The sequence below is a fragment of the Haliotis rufescens genome, unplaced genomic scaffold, assembly GCF_023055435.1.
Source record: "Haliotis rufescens isolate VD_foot unplaced genomic scaffold, xgHalRufe1.0.p SCAF_8, whole genome shotgun sequence".
In the NCBI taxonomy this organism is placed as follows: Eukaryota; Metazoa; Mollusca; class Gastropoda; order Lepetellida; family Haliotidae; genus Haliotis; species Haliotis rufescens.
In genome coordinates, this window is record NW_025964372.1 from 33,723,354 (window position 1) to 33,743,853 (window position 20,500).

At 38.4% G+C, this 20,500-nt stretch overlaps 1 protein-coding gene across 1 annotated transcript; it reads left to right on the forward strand.

Moving 5' to 3' along the window:
- Positions 1-13,730: 13,730 nt before the first annotated feature.
- Positions 13,731-16,959, forward strand: LOC125377012 (creatine transporter-like). The gene is made up of 5 exons (XM_048389793.1): positions 13,731-13,735; positions 14,182-14,314; positions 15,832-15,966; positions 16,459-16,562; positions 16,777-16,959. The coding sequence occupies exons 1-5, from the start codon at positions 13,731-13,733 to the stop codon at positions 16,907-16,909; spliced, it is 510 nt and encodes a 169-aa protein (XP_048245750.1). The 3' UTR covers positions 16,910-16,959.
- Positions 16,960-20,500: the final 3,541 nt, after the last annotated feature.

The window sequence follows — 20,500 nt, forward strand, 5'->3', positions numbered from 1 at the left end:
ATTTAAGGCGTATAACTAATCTTAACCATGAGTTACGCGAACTGTCTCGGTTGATAGCACAAAACTGCTGCCCAACCCTGCAGGGATTTCTCATGTTTTGGTAAGGTCACCTGTTAGATCCTCCATGTCCTCCTGAGACCACAAGGGGGGGCAAGTCCAGAAAAGAGGGAGGAATGTAGTGATTGGTGCTTCCACACTCGTACATTGGGTTACATCGGATTGGCCACCCGATGTTACTCGTATGTTTCCGGGTGTGATCGAGGCACGTGATCAACTTACCCGCCAAATCTGACAGGTGACAAATGACAGATTGAGACTAGACAGCAGACCGAACGGACGAAAACCACCGAAGCTAATACGATCTTGATCTCCCCTTCACCAAGCTTACGCTGTAAGGTAAGCGCCTTTCCCTATCACTAGGCTTTCACAACATTAGCATAAGGGGCGTAATGGATTTGTGGTCAAAACAAGATGATCCAAATTAGATCCGCTTTTTTAGAGATAATGAATAAAAAAGGACCAAGATCTAGGAACGATTATTAACTCTAAACTTTCGTGGGATGCTAATACAGATTATAATTTACAATAATGGCCACCAAAGACTTTATTTTTTTTACGCTTAGGATATTGTTATAATTACACTGTTATGTCCTTGTTTTGTATAAGCTTCATAACTTAATAATTCAATATTTCATGGAATGACTCTGACCTTGGCGAGGATCTTTTTTGCAACAAGTGATTCCCTATGTAAAGTGTATGTTGAATGACCCTGGCTTTGTTGTCAAATAATTGTTTGACAGTTGTTAAATATGGGGTTATGTTTTATCTCTGAATGTTTGGGATGAAATATTTTAATAAGGACAGTTCTAAGTTGGAAACTCAACTGGGGCCTTTTCAATTGAATTCAATGTACAGTTTGGACATTTCTGTAATGTGAATGCTACTTATGTTTGCAGAATGTCTAGATGAATGAATGAGTCAGTCATCTGCACAGCATCAATGGAAAAAAGGGAAGCAATGAGGAACAAGAGAAGAGTAGCAGTGAGTGGTAAATATTTGAAATTATTCTGTTTGGTTCATCATGTTCATGTAGCTATTCTGCAAATATTTCTTCAGTTTGCTTGTTCTTTATCACCTGTTGGCATGGATGGCCTAATTATCAAAGGCACCACAACTTGCTGTGCATAGTTGCATCTCTTGGGCTTGACAGAAACTGATGGTCGTGGGTTTGAATCGAGGGTAGCATCATACACTTGCTTGTGGGTTTCATCAAAGTGGTAAACATGTAAGACCTTCGGGCATCACTTCGGGCTTTCTTCCCACATCAAGCTTACATGCCGTGATATAACTGGAATACTGTTCAAAGAGGCGTTAAACCCAATTCACTCATTTAACACCACATCAAGCAATAGTTCGGCTAAATGACAAGGATTATAAATTAATCAAATCTCAAATCTCAACTAGACAAACCAGAGATTAATGTTATGAGCTCGATCCAGACGCACCGATGATGACTGTTATGGACAACATCCCACGTTATTGGGTACGATTACGAGCTTTCAATGAGCCCACTTGCTACCTCATCTATTACTTTGGCTTGTATGGCAAGCATAGGTTGCTAGGAACATTTTTAAGAGATGTCAGTTAACGATTGTTTCAACTCATCAGCATGGAACAATATATATCTCAAATGTTTGGTATATAACAAAACTCAAAGATGATAAATTAAGTGAATTTGCTGCCTTTTATCTGTAAGTACATGTTGCAACAATTCTTTTCTTTTGCTACAATCTTTATACATAATTTTGCAGAAACTGAAGTCCAGCTTGAGATTCCCGGATGACAGGTTGACAGTCTGGAAGGACCCTTCCAGATATCCGAAGTGATTGGCAGACAGCGATGAGGAGAGTCCTGTTATTTCAATGGGAGCCTACCGAGAAGTTATATGCCAATTGACACTGGGACACACTCACAAAGGGTGGTCAGGCTAATGTGAGAAGACCAACCAATGCCAAGTCGGAGTGGGACCATTTAAGGACGTTGAAGAAATTATTGTCTTTGGCCATGTGGTAATCACTTGAAAGGAATGATGTTTGCGACTACTTGTCTATAAATGTGGACCCAAACACCAAATAGAATGTTCACAATTCTACTAACACAATGCAACAGGGATAGAGCCCATCTGGCCTCCCCTCATCCTGGTTCCTGTTTTTCCGTGGCAATATAGAAAGTAAAGGATGTTTGAGGGCAAGTAACTCTGAACTGGTGAGCATGGTCTGCTGATGCTTTCAAGCGAACAGTTATCCCGCTCTGTTATGAGTATTGAAGAATAGGAGGAAAGTGCATACTGCATCAGGAACCATTATGTGAACACTGTTCAATGTGTGATATATGCATATAAATAAAAGAAATTGATAATTTGTTTGTTATTTGTTTCTTTAGCCAGCTGTGTAAATGGGGATTTTCCAATATTTTGCCTCAGTTTGATAGCCACAGTTATCGTATGAAACCATGCATTGCTTGGACATCTTTGGAATAACACATTGATCTGCTATGTCAAAGGTCAATGTCACAGCCGGACAAAAAAGTTGTTAATGGCCAAACTCTTCCTTAGGGCAGGGATAGAAGTTGGCAACAGGTCATACACTTACTTTTTATCCCCCCGGCATATAATACGGGGGATATAGCGATCAGCCTGTCTGTCCGTCTGTCCGTCTGTCTGTCCGTCTGTCCGTCCGTAATCATTTCCTTTTCCGGGGCAGGATTCCCAAACCATTCAGTGTATTTGATCGAAACTTGGCAACTCTTATCAGGCACATACTGAAGTGGTGTCTTTTGATATTTTGGGATTTTTCTAATTTTTATGTTTTTAAATTTTTATGGAATGAAGTTGGACATAGACTCAATTGAGGATGGGGTTCGTCTCCGGGGCAGAATTCGAAAACTATTCAGTGTATTTGATCGAAACTTGCCAAAGGTATCAGGCACATACTGAAGTGGTGCCTTTTGATATTTTGGGATTTTTCTAATTTTTAATTTTTAATTTTTTTTATGGAATGAAGTTGGACATAGGCTCAATTGGGGATGGGGTTCATTTCCGGGGCAGAATTCGAAAACCATTCAGTGTATTTGATCGAAACTTGGCAAAGCTATCAGGCACATAATGAAGTGGTGCCTTTCAAATTTTGGGATTTTTCTAATTTTTATTTTTTAATTTTTTTATGGAATGAAGTTGGACATAGACTCAATTGGGGATGGGGTTCATTTCTGGGGCAGAATTCGAAAAAACATTCCATGTATTTGATCGAAACTTGGCATTCATATGGATGCGACCATGGTGGATCTTTTGTGGGTAAACAATGTATGCCTCTTAAAGAACAGGGGCGGTCGGGTAGCCTAGTGGTTAAAGCGTTCGCTCGTCACGCCGAAGACCCAGGTTCGATTCCCGACATGGGTACAATGTGTGAAGCCCATTTCTGGTGTCCCCCGCCGTGATATTGCTGGAATATTGCTAAAAGCGGCGTAAAACCATACTCACTCACTCACTCTTAAAGAACATTCACCTGTTGACTCATTACATACAGAATTGCACATTTACTAGTGGTTACTTTACAGACAGCTGCTGGGGGGATATGTCATCTTTCTGATGACTCTTGTTCTCTAATGTGCCTTTTCCTGCAGAAGTCTAAATAACTCTTATACATATAGTTGTATATCATTGTCATATGTTTGTCAATATTACACTGAATGAATCACTTTACAATTGTTTTTGAAATAGTCGCAACTGATATTGAAGGTCAAATTAGCTTTCAATGTCTTTCAGTAAAAATGTTCACAGTAACTGAGGAACAGCTCTCTGTAGTGTGATGAAATCTGGTACATGTCACCCTCAGAGTGAGGCATATTGTGTTTCAAACTTAAATGAAGCTGGTATGCTCATAACAAGTACTTGTACCTTTACAAACAATCATATTATCATCTCACTAGGACCAAAGGCCCAAGTGAGCACACAGTCGATGAGTTTATACTTTCACTCAGAATAATCTGGAAGTCTGAACATGAAATTTAAGGATATCATCATACATGTATTAGAACTGATGTTTGTTCATTAAACAGCTTAACATCTAAAAAGAATTATAGATGAAATTGAAAAAAATTGTCTTCTCCAAAAGTACATGCCCATAGATCTCAACTTTAAGGGGATATTTACAACTAAAATGACACAGAATATTACTACAGCTATCTGATATGCCCAGGCTAACATTATTTACCAGAAATAAGACATCTCGAAAAATTGCATCCGGATACCTGCCGGATACCTGCCGGATACCTTCAGCAATGTTCAATTTTCATGGTTAGTTTCCAAAATATATTTAGGTGTTTCACACTTAATTGAACAAAATGCACCCCCAAATTGTGACATGTTTTTGGAAACTCAGAATGAGGTATCCGGTGCCGGATCCTTGGACACCCAGATTGAGGTATCCGGTGCCGGATACCCGGATTCCAGGTGGCATACTTTCCGGTGAGGAACACCACAGATCTGGTATCCGGCAAGGTATCTGCCACCGGATACCCGGACGCGTTTTGGGTAAGTGTCCGGTGGTATCCGGCAGGTATCCGGATACCGGAAACTGCATTTTTTTTGCTGTGTAATAACTGAACTTTACGCCTTTTATACACATTTGTGATGGGGCGACAATGCGACAACGAGACATATTTTGACCTTGAAAATGTCGCGTTACGGCATCGTCGCCCTTTTGTAAAATAAAGAAAAGGATTATCAAAGAGCGACAATGCGAACACGCGACAATGCGACAAATGGCCAATTGTCGCGCTTTTGTTAATTTTGACACGTTTTGCTTGTTTTTGTAAAGGCGTCAATGCGACAATGCGACAACGAGACACTGTCCCTTCCATAGTAATCCGTGCAAATAAAACTGAGTAATGAAATAGAAGTCTGACATGCCAGTTAAAAGATAGAGTGTTGCAGCTTCTGATTTCATAGATCTTCAAGAAGGGTTATCAAATGCAATAATGGGATGGGTGATGAGTTCAACTGCATACGCTGTGATTAACAATAATGCTCCGAGTCAATACATTTTGTCAAATGTATGACATGTATTACGTGAATGAACATATTGTTTATACTCGTCCATGTTTTTGGCGGACAAAATAATTTACATGCTCGGTAAAACTGAGGACGGGCATCATTGTGTGTTTCCGTGCTTTGTTCAGGTGAACAATTGACTTGTCCTTGCATGTGTTTGTGACGGGTGCCACTTGTGTGGCAGGATACGCTCACCTTTTCCCGAACACCCATTGGATGACCTGACCCATTTCGGATTTCTATCCCACATCACTCTGATACACCATGATATAACTGAAATACTGAAATACTGTACAGTTGAAAATGATGTTTAATGCGATTACCGTAGTGTGTTACTGCAACTGTTCATGTTTTGTGCAGTGATGTTATGTAATATGTTAAAGAAAGCATATTCAATTATCCAATTCATTTCAATAGAATATACTTGCGTCAGTGTATTTTATTAACGCCCAGAATCGTAATTTAAACACATAAAATAACAGATCAAGCATGGTGCCTTGACTTACTACTAGATTTAATGGGCCACCCCGGAATAAAATAGTTCCCCCCAAAGAGAGGAACATATGTTTTAGTATGTTTACAAGAAATATATTCCAAACAATATCCTCATTAGATGAGAAGATCTTTTACAGAATTACCTCAGTAAGTCAATTACAATGACAGAGCGTCGTAATACATTTACATCAAGTACAATACGTCAAAATGGCCGACACGATAAACGTGACGGGAGATATTTTCGAAGTTGTTAATTAACCTGTGGCTATTTCAAGCCTTTGGCATCACTGATCAATTGGCCGATCATTTAAAGGTGATTGTGAAGATGTGTCAAATAGATACTAAGGTAAATTCATAGATTTCAGTAAATTGTCACTGCGACAGTTTGGATTTTTTTTCGTGTTTTTTTTCTCTCTGGGATGGGTTTTAGCGAGGGTATCCTTAAATGGGCTTGCAACCACGCTTCTGTATGAATTCGTACCAGGGAATTCCAAGGGTTTTGCCCAGGAATGTGGAAGTAGTCAGTGTTTACGCCTTTTCAAGAATACAGTCACGTGAAGAACGTCATGTGACCGACCTCGCGTCCAAGTCGTATATCTTGTAAACTTCACATTAAAAAATTAGTTATTGTTATAACCAAATGAAGCACAACCCATCATCCGATAGGGGTAACTGTACAGAGCCGTTACCACAATAAGCTTAGTAACATTGTTTGGTTTGACTTCTTGGCGCGTGTCTGAATTCCATTAACATGTAACATATCCTAAAACTAGCTTATCGGCAAATCTCGCTGCACTGCGCGCGACAGATACTAGAGCAAGGCATGCCAGAAATACGAAACCTAAAGCTTCCGAAAGGAAGCCTTGGACATCACGTGCGTCGGGGGACCAGCGCCATCTGATTGGCCGGTAACAGTTGTACAAGGCGGAGCAAAAAGCATCGTTTTTCCGTCCATTTTACGCTTGAAAAACTCGACCCTTTTCTGGACACTTTCTAGACGCTGACCAATTAATCAATTTTAATGAATTTTTAGTCGTTTTTCCGTCCAATGACCATATACGGAAAAAAACGACGTTTTCGTGTTTGCAGTGTAACATTGTCTATGCCTTTGATATGCTTGGTGTCTAAATCAAATTCTTGCAAAGACAGGCTCAAGAACATTAGACGTTGGTTTTTGTTCTTCAATTTATGAAGAAAAGTCCGTGGGTTGTGATTAGTGTACACTTGAATAGGAAACAAAGTATTACCCGAGTTAGTTCAAATTGTTGCAAAGCTGGCAAAGGAGTAAGAGTTTCTTGTTCAATAGTATCTACTGCAAAGGTGAAAGATTTTTCAAATTTTGATACTTGGAGCATAACAGCATCTCTCTAATTAAGATCAATGTCGATTTATTATTTTTGCTGACAAAATCTTCAAAATTATGCATGAACAATGTCAATTGTTAATCATTGTAGACATTGGGTATTCGTTGAATTTGAAACCTGAAAGAACAGTGGGTGAGTGGTGTCTACTCTGCTTTAAACATTATTCCAGTTATCACGGCGTGTCCGATTGATGTGGGAGGAAAGCCCGAAGTGATGCAGGTCTTGGACGTTTACCACTTTAGTGAAATCCACGAGCACGGGTATGGTGCTTACAAACCAAGAAACACGATTGGGGCGAACCGGGATTCGAAACCACGATCATAGGTTTCTGGCGTGCCCAAGGGACGCACCACTGCACAGCGAATTGCCGCACTGTAGACGACTGGGCCACCCGTGCCCCTTGAAAGAACAGCATGTAAAACATTTAGCCTTATTTGGTGTAAGAATGCAGACTGACTGCAGGACTAGTAACAGGAACTACACTCATACTTGGATTACATAGTAGGTCACTTTTCGGTAACTGCTTCAAGACATTTTGTTTTTTCTTGATGGGGAAGCCGAGCAATTTATGTGTATTTATATAACATCTCTTGATCAGGCCTTGGGATCGGCATGCTTATAATTTCCGGCGGGGTCATAGTCTACTACAGCACAACCTGTGCCTGGGTTGTGTACTACACCATCTACTCCTGCAGAACCGTCCTTCCCTGGACCAGCTGTGACAACACATGGAACACTCAGAGTTGTGTGGAAAACATAAAACTAATGACAGGTTGGTTTGGTTGGTTGGTTTGTTGTTTTACGCCGCACTCAACAATATTCCAGCTATTTGGCGGTGGTCTGTAAATAATCGAGTCTGGACCAGACAATCCAGTGATTGGGATCGATGACATGCATCAACCAAGTCAGCGAGCCTGACCACCCGATCCCGTAAGTCGCCTTTTACGACAAGCATAATCACCTTTTACGGCAAGCATCTGAAGACCTATTCTACCCCGGAATCTTCACGGGTCTTATATTAATTGAGCAGTACAACATTTTCATATGTTATTGACTTATTAAATCTCTGTACTTCATTTAGACCACCATATGTACAAGCACATGTAAATTTACAAATGAAAGGACTGTTCTTTCGTCTGTGCTCCAAACATTGCTATCATCAAAAGTATCCTGACGCCTATTTTGCGGCTAGATTGTAATGCTCTGTGTGACTATTATCTTCTTAAGTATCTAGATACCAGTTATCCGCTGTACCTTTCAGCCAACAGCTCCACGGTGCCAAACGTAACCAAAGACAACGAAACACTAGCAATCACTAGCAATCACCATGCAGGCAGTGGCGAGGAGAATGAAACGTTATTCCGCACAGCAGCTGAAGAATTCTGGCAGTAAGTAGATCCACACTTAAAGAACAGTTTACCCGATTGTAGCGTGCCGTGAATATGCTATAGCCTGTCCATTAACTAGTGTGTAATACATTTCGTATGGAGACGTGAAAGCTTTAAGCTACAGCTGCAAAACAAAAATGAGACTAAGTTTTTTTTTTATTAAACGTTCTATCGACAATGTACGTTTTATGGCAGACATTTTTTCTCCAACTGTATAATTTTTAGCATTTTCTGGGACAATCTAGCTTTTTACCCACCTCCTGCCACTAAATGGTTGGTTCCTAAAAGGCACCATAAAATGAAGGCCAGAAGTCTACACATTGGTGTTTCTACCATCGAAGGGCTTTTTTCATCAACATCCAACTCAACAAAAACAAATTCATTAATATATTAATATATTTATATGTATTTCTTATTAATATGGAAAGGGCTTTACATGTATATACATGACTTTAATAGGATGTAATACAGTTGAGGGTGTCAACTCGCTAAAACTGATAACAAGTGCAATAAAGTCAATTGGATATCTAATAACAATTCAAATTATATTGATAGGATTGAATCAAGTGACAAAACTCATTTCCATTATTATAAGAAATCGCTGCTAAAAGCAGAGTCGGTTATACAAATGAGAAGTGTTTATGTTCTCTGTATCTTCCTACTTCCTCAACTATCCGCCAATCAGATCATGAGCGATTTAATGGTCAGAAGTCCCTATGTACCGATACAAATAATAAAGGAAGAGTCCTTGAGTGAGTGAGTGAGTTTGATTTTTCGCCGCTTTTAGCAGTATTCCAGCAATATCACGGCGGGGGACACCAGAAATGGGCTTCACACATTGTACCCATGTCGGGAATCGAACCTGGGTCTTCGGCGTGACGAGCGAACGCTTTAACCACTAGGCTACCCGACCGCCCCAAGAATCCTTGAAGATTTGATCATAAAAATTGACTTATGCATCTTCAATGATGGTTCTAACACCTATCTGCATCCTGCCACAGGAAAATACTCTGCCCTTGATCTGCCCCTTCACTGACGGATTCAAATATTTTGAACGAGTTTGAATGGTCGGTCCATGATGAACTTTGTGGGAGGGACCATTTTCCAACAATACTTACAACTATCGATCTGGCTGACGAACCACCTTCAACAAGGTGGAACTTTGCAAAGGCCAATTGGTCTTTTCCCCCAAAGGATATGTATAGAGAAACAAAAACCTGACAGTTTCAGGAATGTTCCTGGTCCTATAGAACTATTTTTAGATCAATTTAATGCTATTGGAGACGAAAGCATTCATAAGTCTTATGCAAACCCTCATATACGCTTGATCGCGATATGGCTGCAATATTGCCGATGCGATGTAAAATTATAACTCACTCACTCACTCATATACGCTTGGTTTACACCATGGTTTGATAATGATTGTAAACAATCTAGACATAATAGGAAGAGAGCTGGGAAATATTTCTGCCGCCGACAACCCACTGTGCACAGCCTGAATGATGTTAAAATCACAAGCGCCAAGGCTAGGCATCCTTTAAAAAAAATAAACGTCAATCCTGGAGAAACTATGTATAATAATTATCCCACACCCATATCCAATGTGTGGAACATAATTCAAAAGATTAAAAGGAAAGGATCAAAATCTGGTGTTCAACATCTCAAAGATGGAAATACACTATTAACCACTAAATCTAAATTGCCACCAAACTACGTGAAATTGTGGCAAACCATTGCTATACATCCAAATATAACCGTCAATTTCACAGGTAACAAACACAACAGGAAAATAAAATAGTCACTTGTAACTCAGAAGGACTGAGTAAGGACTCCAATGAACCATTTTCACTCCATGAATTGCATACTGCCCAAGTGGCAAACCCATGACACTGGAGCAGGAGCCGACAACAATTCCTTACCAGTACCTGAAACACTTGTCCAATTCATGTTTGGCAACACTTACCTTATACTTACTGTATTTGATGCAATTTCCCTCCTTCGTGGCACAATGCTATTATCATTCCTATACCAAAGCCTGGACGTGATCGTATGGATCAATCCACGCTGTGTTTGTAAAACCATGGAGCGCATTGTCAATAATCGATTAGTCTGGTACTTGGAGACCAATGCCATCCTGAGTAACATCCAGTGTGGTTTCCGAATAAAATCCCAGAAGTACCATTGACCATTGGTGAGCTTAGAATCTTTAATAAAAAAATTCATTGTCAACAAACAACATACTGTATCAATCTTTTTTGACCTAGAGAAGGCACATGATACAACGTGAAAACATGATATTTTAAAATAATTGCTTGAATTTGGATTGAGATGCCAGTGGTCTCTACTCTATCTAGTCTTTTCGATCAAGACGAGGGTCTCCCTCAAGGTAGCATGCTATCTGTCACACTATTTAGCATCAGAAGAAAATATGTGGCGCAGAAAAGTTTATGTCAATACAGGTCTTTCACGCTTGATGCTAATACACACAAAGCTTACTCACCATATATTATGGCAACTAGCATCTATGTACCCAGAACAGAGGTCAAGTTTAAAATTTTGTGTTAGAGTTTCATCACGAAACAAAACTTCCAGGGACTGTTTATTGTGTAACAAGCATGCCTTTGATTATGATAATCACATCATACTACATTGTGAAGCTCTACTGCAGGAAAGAAATGAACTGTTTTCAACTTTTATTGATCTGCTTGATGTTGAAACCTATGTCCAGTTGGAATTACAAGATGAAGAAGATATGTTGTCATTTTTCTTTGGTGCTGATACTCACTTCTCACAATGTATTGATATAGTTACATGGGAATCTGTTATACTGATATTTTCTGCTTATGTACTTACACTAAAACCTTACCTTGATTATGTCATCTGATCTAACCTTTTGTACTGTGTGAATGGCATAACACTGGTGCTACTGTCTTGTATTGTATATATGTACAGGTAATATGAGTTTGTGTGAATACGTTTGATTAATTATGTATAATCTTCGGATTAACTTCTGGAGGAAATAAAGAATCACTCTTGTCAAATTCATGTTTGGCAACACTTACCTTATACTTACTGTATTTGATGCAATTTCCCTCCTTCGTGGCACAATGCTATTACCATTCCTATACCAACGCCTGGACGGGATGGTACGGATCAATCCACGCTGTGTTTGTAAAACCATGGAGCGCATGGTCAATAATCGATTAGTCTGGTACTTGGAGACCAATGCCATCCCGAGTAACATCCAGTGTGGTTTCCGAATAAAATCCCAGAAGTACCATTGACCATTGGTGAGCTTAGAATCTTTAATAAAAAAATTCATTGTCAACAAACAACATACTGTATCAATCTTTTTTGACCTAGAGAAGGCAGATGATACAACGTGAAAACATGATATTTTAAAATAATTGCTTGAATTTAAATTGAGGGGCCAGTGGTCTCTACTCTATCTGGTCTTTTCGATCAAGACGAGGGCCTCCCTCAAGGTAGCATCCTATCTGTCACACTATTTAGCATCAGAATTGAACACTTGTGTTGATGGTTCACTTTTTGTGGACAATTTCAACATATTTTGTCATGGTAAGAATATGAATAAAATAGAAAGACAGCTACAGCTCTGTCTTAAAATTCAAAAATGGGCCAACGACAATGGCTCTAAGGTTTCTTAATAAAAACAAACTGTATTCACTTTTGTGGTAAATATAAATCACACAAGGATCCAAAGTAAAAGAAGCCAAATATTCGACCGTCATCTCACATTCTTACTACTCATTAAACATCTAATCATAAAGGCAAAGTGCCTGAAGGTTCTCGATTTGTAAGAAGTCATTTCAAATTCCGAGTGGGATGGGGGGTGGGACAAAACAACCCTCCTTGTCACTAAACTCTAAACTAAACTACGGTTCTATTGTGGGGCCTGCAAAAGCTATGTAGAAAAATTAGACTCTTTATACCACCAAGGCCTAATGCTCTGTCGTGGAGCTTTTAGGTCCTCTCCTGTGGGCAGTTTGTATGTGGAAGCTGATGAACCTTCACTCGAACAACGCCGCCTTAAACTACTATCGCTACAGTCCAATCAATCAAACCCAGCATACAATTGTGTTTTCCACTCTGTATGAAAACCTGTTTCGAAATTTGTCAAACCTGGTTTCCCCACTGCTGCTAAAATATATCTAATTATTAGATCAGCCTGTCGACTTCTGTCTTTTTCTCTCTGGCAGATGGTGAAGCCAGAAGTAGACCTCACTCGCACACAGATAAAAACGTCCGAAACAAATCCTTTGGTATATCAACAAGAATATAACCAATTACGAACAAAATATAATTCTGATAGATCCATTTTTACAGACGGGTCCAAGGATGGTGGCAAAGTTGCAAGTGCCACCATCATTGGATTCAAAACTGTCTCCTCAAGAATCACAGAAAATAGTTCAATCTTATCTGCTGAGGCCAAAGCTATCTTAACAGCTTTGACCTGTATTAAACAGCAAAACCAATCTAAAAACTTCATCATATTTTCAGATTCATTGTATTGCCTTAAAAATAATCCTTGACAATTTAGAACTTTACAATGATCATTCTACTGGCCAATGTGACATTGTCATTTGCTGGTTGCCAATTCATGTAGGCATAGCAAGAAACTCAAAAGCCGATGCTGCAACTAAAGCAGCTCTTGACAAACCGTTATCTCCACTCCTTATCCTGTACAGTGATTTCAGACCAACCATAAGATTTTATACTTGGTATCGCGTGCAAGGTAGGAATCAGTAAACTTCAGAAATTTAAATCAACAATGTCAGTTAAGACATGATGAGGTCACTTTACCAAGATATTGTATTGGCCAAATATCTGCTTAAAACACATTAAAAAACTGCTTAAAAGATAACCTCATGAGTGTATCCCCTCCTTAATTTTAAATTTTTGTATCATCAAAGATTATAGAAGGCTATGCCAAGGAGGTTAAAGCAACGTAAAATGATTGTCCCCATGTGTAACACGGAATTCCTATGATAATCAATGTAACTATCATCAACCGTTATTTTAAGCCAACTCATTGCTGAGTATTTCTTAATATTGACTGGTATTGTGCACAACCACCAGTAGCTAAAGTGATAACGTAAATCCTCTCTAAAGGATAGTTTTGGAAATACTAACACCCATTGTATCAGTGTTTTAAAAAAAAGGAAAAGAAACTGAAATGGCTGTGAAGGTGATTTTTAAAATTGGTTTAATATTGTATAGTAAGTTTTGGCCATACCACCGAAGGGGTTTTAAGTAGCGCAAAATCATTGTCCGCCTGAGAGGGTTAGTAAGACCATATCAGCAAAAGTAATTTTCATTTCCTATTAGTTGTAATTCCCATTAGCAAGAGGGATGATGTATGTCCTGCTGGGTAACCATGAACGTAGCAGAGGTATGATTAGTCTCATTGGGCCTAGTATGGTGGCCTAACTTTGTCTGCTGGTGATCTATAGCCTAATTTTTAGGTTGTATCGTTGTCTAATAATCTGATATTATGAATGTTCACATCTAGTTTTAAATAAATCTGTGACATATTGCTCATGATTGTAGGTCCTTCGTCGACAGGCTTTTATATCGTATTAACGTATAACATCATCAAGTCACATTATGGCAGAAATATTACCGACGTGGCTTAAACGTTTAACTCACTCACTCACTCACCCACTGTGAGGGCACTTATATGCTACATATTAATTCCTCTTATATTCTCTGGTTGAGTGTCATTTTTCCATCCTGACGATAATTCACGCATGTGTAATGATTGAAGATAAAATTGACCTTACCTTTCGTGATTTGTTTTCAGACGCAAAGTCCTCAGCATCAGCTCAGGACTGGATCAGCTGGGAGGCATCAAGTGGGAACTGGCTCTGTGTCTCCTTGTGACATGGATTTTCATATTCGGCTCTCTGGCGAAAGGTATCAAGACAATTGGAAAGGTGATGTCACTGATATGACTACGCTTTTGTGTATCATAATCTCCTTTCTGTTAGGGTTCCGGGTCAGAACAGATGTCCAGTACGTCATTCTTGTTGTAAATGTTGAGTAACATGGGACCGCGTGGTCTGGTTCTGTGACTTCCCTGACTGCGGTCTCCGGCACACATGTTCTTAGCGTTGACGGTCTTCACGATGCCTTACCTTCATTAGATGGCAATGCCAGACAGAAATATTATGTGAGAAACCATACACTGAATTAGTCACTCAACATCTGTCCGAGGTCAAGGTCTCATGCAACTAGTATTGGTAGTATGGTACGAAGACATTTTTGTTACACCTAATATAAAGAATTAGAAATATTCCAAAATGTGTTCGGCGATGATTGAAGGCCAAGATATGCAAGCTATTGCGATATATGCTTCTAAAAAAGTTGCTTTCATGCTACATGTTGTCTTTGTGACAGAGATTTGACCAACTTTGACATAAATAGTCACACATTGAGAAGTTCTTAAAAACTCCATAATCAAACTCTGTTATTTGTTAAGTGCAAAGGCAATTCCAAAATTGAGAGACAGTCAACGTTATTATACCGGAGGTGCATTAAACTTTCAAATTTTGACAGCTAGAGGCATTAGCTGTTCTGGTTGCAAGTTACTACATAAGTAGGACACAAACACTACACAAAAAGAAAGTGATTTACTGAGAATGGAAGTACATATAACGTCTATATCTAAGTAGCTAGAGGCATGCGACTTTGAGCATAGATGTAATAGTACAGTAAATATGTACTTTACTAGTATTAAGTCCAGAAGTCATTTTAGTTTTTCACTTGGCTAAGTGGAGACATGTCATTTTAAAAATTTGCATTGAAATAAGTCTGTATTAAGTAGTGTCATCAGATTGGAAGTGCATGGTGGAATGAAGTGAGGTTTATGTGGTGCTACTAGTAGGGCAGCAGATCTTGCTTACCCTTTTTCACGACGTAAAAGGTGACTATGCTTGTCGTAAAAGGCGACTAACAGGATAGGGTGGTCAGGCTCGCTGACTTGGTTGATGCATGTCATCGGTCCAAATTGCGTGGATCGATGCTCATGATATCAACCACCGGATTGTCTGGTCCAGACTCGATTATTTACAGACCGCCGACATGTAGCTTGAATATTGCTGAGTGCGGCGTTAAACATCAAACCAGCCAACCAACCTCTTCACGAACACCTGGTGTTATCACCGATTTTCAGTGATCCCATAATATAATTTTCACAGCTATTTTGCCTTTTCGCCCAATTGAATCTGTTTTCGTCGAATAATCGTATTGTTTGACGTTGACGTTTGATATTTTATATTTCTATTTTGTATCAGTAAGGACATACTGATGAGTTGACCTTTCCTTTACACGTTGGCATGCGGCATAGTGTTAATTAAGTAGCAAGTATATATGATGTTGCTATGTAATTGCAAATTTTGCATCTTTTACAATAAAGGTAGATACAGTGTTCTAGTGATTCTATTTCGTTTAGGTTGTGTACGTGACGGCGACGCTGCCATATGCTTTCCTCTTCATTCTGCTTGTCCGTGGCCTGACTTTACCAGGTGGACCGCAAGGCATTCTGTTCTACATTACCCCAGATTTCAGCAAATTACTGGACGTTCAGGTGCATGATGAAACTACAAATACCTTACTAATTATGTCTTTCCGGTTTGACAAGTTGGGGGAAATGTCGACTGTATATTGCAAAACGAGTTTGCAATATTGTTTGCAATATCTTTAAATATTACCTTGATATTGTAAGAAAATAATATGGTTAATAGCAAAGAAATGTTTTCATTTCATTTCCCCTGATTTTCCAAATTTTGCTCTCAACTCTTTGCATTAGTTATAGATATCGGTACAAGTGTCATTAAATTATTACTTCATATATTTGGTGAGCTATATTAGCTACAGAGCCTCGTGGATCTAGTTTTAATAAACGCATCACATACATGTACATGTGTGAGTGATGACTTTTTTGGCTTGAATTAAGTAAATGTGTTTGTAATATGATAGTTGTTAAGAAGTATTTGCAACATAGCATGAAAACGTGACGCACCATGACAGAAATAAATCATTTTGGTGTCCTTGTGCATTTCCAAAACAAATGTTGTAGGTGTGGGTAGGGGCGTGCGTTCAGGTATTCTTCTCACTGGGGCCGGGATATGGAGGCCTTATATCAATGGCTAGCTACAACACCTTCCACAGCAACTGTTTAAGGTAATTAAGTTAAATATCAAAAAGTATACTTGATCAGATTAATTACAACCATTATTTTCGAAGAGTCTGCGAAGAACCTCATGACTTATTGAATAAATTGTACTTTATATGAGAACATGTGTTTTGTATATCAGACATGTTACTGATTCGTTTGATCGAGTTTCACTTCAATGTCACCAGTGAGACAGATTTCAGTATCTTCTTTTGTCCGAAGGAACGCACTCATCTGTACATTGGTGTGTGGGGGATCAAGCTTGTTTGCTGGATTAATTGTATTCTCGTTTCTTGGATCCATGGCTCACGAAGCCAACGTCCCCATCACAGATGTTTTGTCATCAGGTGGGTGAGATTTAATATGAGGATATTTTATCAATTTATCAATTTCGACTTGATGCAAAGGGCACGTTTTACTTGACTGTGTAGAGTTTTCTCTCACAAGGGATACTTTTTATCAAGTTTCAAATTTAAGGGATCTTTTTAGCAAAGTCAATTATCATTTAATTATAGATTTTTTAAAAGAAATAGGTCTGATAAGTAGCTTTTGATAAATCTGTTTTAACTTAGATGCAATTGATAACTTATATTATTCTGGTTGTGGCATTTAATGGGGTTGAAGTACAGTAACATTATTGTCCCCTGATAGTCGCACATAAATCCGCATACTATTTAGTACATTGCAGAGAACTAGAATGTTAATACATTTCATATTTTGAATGTGTCTTAATTTATGGCTAGTATTGTCTACACCTACCAGTGACTAGAGTTATGACTTAAATCCTTTTGGGGATTCATGCAGGTAGCTAAAGTACTGTAATCCCCATGGTCCCCAATAAGGTGGTCTGGCTTTGGTTACTGGTGGTATATAGCTCGTATTTTAAAAATATCAAATGTAAAGTTGATGTATATATGTTGGTTAGAGGTTTTAGTGTTGACTTTGTTAGTTTTTAGATTTCAATCTGTGATACCATGCTAATGTTCCCTAGTATGGTGGCCTAACCTTGGCTGCTGACGATATAGCTCGTTTTTATATTTTATTGCGTTGTTGGGTAATAGTTCCCTCTTTTGATTGTTCTCAAACTAGTTTAAAAAATAAATAAATGATATATTGCTAGTTATTGTAGTGTCAACAGTTGACATATTTTAATATCCTATTATTAATGTCTAACTTTTACAAGTTATGAAATGTCTGGCATACTGCCGATGTGACATTGCAGTTGAACTCACTCACTCACTCATCTTTTGACTGATACAGTTGTTTTTTCCAGGACCCGGTCTTGGCTTTGTTATTTACCCAGAAGCATTGGCTCAACTTCCGCTCCCGCATATATGGAGTGTTTTCTTCTTTGTTATGCTTATTCTTCTGGTACAAGATTCATTGGTGAGAAACTATTCTTACAAATTCTGTGCGAGACAATGGCGATGAGGGTAAGCCAGTGGTTGAAGTATTTATTGGGTTCGATTCCCCACATGGGTACATTGTGTTATGTCCATAGATTGTGTTCCCCACCATGATATTGTCCCAACATTTTGTTAAATACATTCAGAGAAAAGGATAATTAAATTGTTTCTATTTATAATAACTAATAAATATTCAGCGGCTGCATAAGAAGTCATTAACAATGAAACCTAAATGGAGACGCATCTAAATACCGACCTTTTAAAAAGTAAGTCAGCATATGAGTTTGTGCACAACATACCCCAACTTGAATTATTTACCTGAACGGATTATTCAGCATCCAGCAAAGGGTAATACTTGTGATATATTGTATGTGTTGTTATAGTTTTCAACCGTGGAAACTGTAATATCGGCCATCTTGGATCAATTTCCCTTTCTACTGAAATGGAGAATCCCTGTAACTGCTGCCTACTGTGCTATGTCCTTTCTGCTGGGCCTTATGTTCATCACTGAGGTTTGTAAAGAGTCATTTTAGCTCACCACGAAGGTCCAAGCGATCTCCAGTATGACGCGGTGTCCATTGTGTCAGTCCTTGTCCATCTGTCTGCTTCCACTCTCCAAAAGAGTTCTTCTCCAAATCGGTTGATGAAAAGAACCTTCAAGTAAAAGAGAATATGTTTGCAATATGAGAGAATTCATGAATTAAAAATCAAGATTTTATAGCGTTCTTTGTGATTGTAATTTGTTAAGAATCGCCTACTCTGAAATCACAAAACCTTGTATGCGCATACCGTTGTTTGGCGTAGCCACACAAAAGGATAAGTTAAAGTAACTAAATAGACATAATGCAATTCGGCAACCTTAACAATCGTGAGAGTTGAAACACATTTAGGATGTATAGGACCATAATGTGTGTTGCATTGTTCATGACATAATATTAAGAAATAAAACTAATTGAAAATTACACCACACTGAGAAACATAATTAAACATGTATAATTACATTAACCATCCTTAAAAATGAAAATAAAAAAAATTCTTGATAATAGACCTGTAATCAAGCCGAGACATGGGTTGATGATGTTCATAAAAAGTTTCGTCCTCATCAAGAACTTTTGACATTGTTGACAAAAAACAAAAATAAAATGCCCTACAACTCAGCTACTGATGTAGAAAATTTGGTGATACTTACGAGGGTGGCTGAAAAGTTCAGAGCCTAACTGTGATGGACTGCTTATAAGGGGTTCAAAATAATCCCGCTATGTTCGCATGGATGCCTGTTGCAGTTAGCCCTTTCGGTTGGAGATGCTTGGCGATAGCGCGGTTGCTAATTGTGTCCATTTCCATCAACAGAGAATACCTCGTAGTGCATTTGGGTCACCTGAAGCCTGTAAGCGTGGAAAGTATTGTACTTCAACATATAAACTGTTAAGGGTGTACTAAACATCATTCACAGTTAGGCTCGGAAGTTACCCCTCGTAACATGGATATTGGTAATTATAACATTTTCTATAAATGCATTACAGACAGATCACATTACACTGGCAGTCAATACTATAAAAGCACACTTGCAACAACCGCACTTTCCTTAACTGATGGTTCTCTCAATTCCGAATGTACACGGAGTCTTGTTGATAATATTTGTTGTTACTTTAAAAGAAGCATATTTCTGATATATCATGCTGGTTCTTACAAAACGTTATTTGACATTTCCAGGGTGGAATGTACATATATCAACTGGTTGACTGGTACATAGCCACCTTATTCCTCATTTCTGCTGGATTTCTGGAGTGTATAATTCTCGGATGGGTATATGGTAAGGCTCTAATTCAATACTTGATTCTGCATCTAAACTGTTTATTTTGACAATTATTGTTTCCTTAAAGTCTAGTCGTCTTGCATAGACTAAAAACTGGTCCAGTGTTTCTTCCGAAACTCACACTAGTCACACAAGTTGTTTAGTTGTAGGTGTTTTTATTTTCTGGGAATCAAGTTGGACGTAAATATGGGTTGTGTTTTGCCGGGCAAACCTGAAGGTTTTTCACTATTTCTCCATGGAACTTAAACGTGATGATTGAAGCTATTAGCTACCTTTTGATGTCACCATGCATTGTTTTAGAAATAGGTTAGTTAGTTTCATAACCACGAACGAAATACAATAAATCGACATTTATCTTTATGAACATTAAGAAAACCTTTTATGATTTTTTCAATCATATTTCATCATATGTATATTTATACTTTCCTAACATTTAGTATTAATTCGATTTGGGCTGTGGTAACTGTCACCATGACTGAACTCTTCTGAATTTTCCCACGAATCGACTGAATCTTTAGGAGGATGTCTAGCATCACAATATGGCTCAAATGAATTCTTGCTGCCCAAATAGTTATGTTTTTAAACTTGAAAAAGATATCAAATAATGAAACAGATACGACACATTGGTGTTTATTAACACAACTGGAAATTGGTAAAACTTTAAATTATTAAACTCTTAAAGATTTTTCTCAGAAGCCACAAGGACTGGAGAGCTGAAACTTTA

Coding starts and splice junctions, on each gene's coding strand:
- LOC125377012 (XM_048389793.1), top strand. Junction 14,315..15,831: donor GTATCAAGACAATTGGAAAG/GTGATGTCACTG, acceptor TATTTCGTTTAG/GTTGTGTACGTGACGGCGAC. Junction 16,563..16,776: donor TTCCACAGCAACTGTTTAAG/GTAATTAAGTTA, acceptor TTTTGTCCGAAG/GAACGCACTCATCTGTACAT.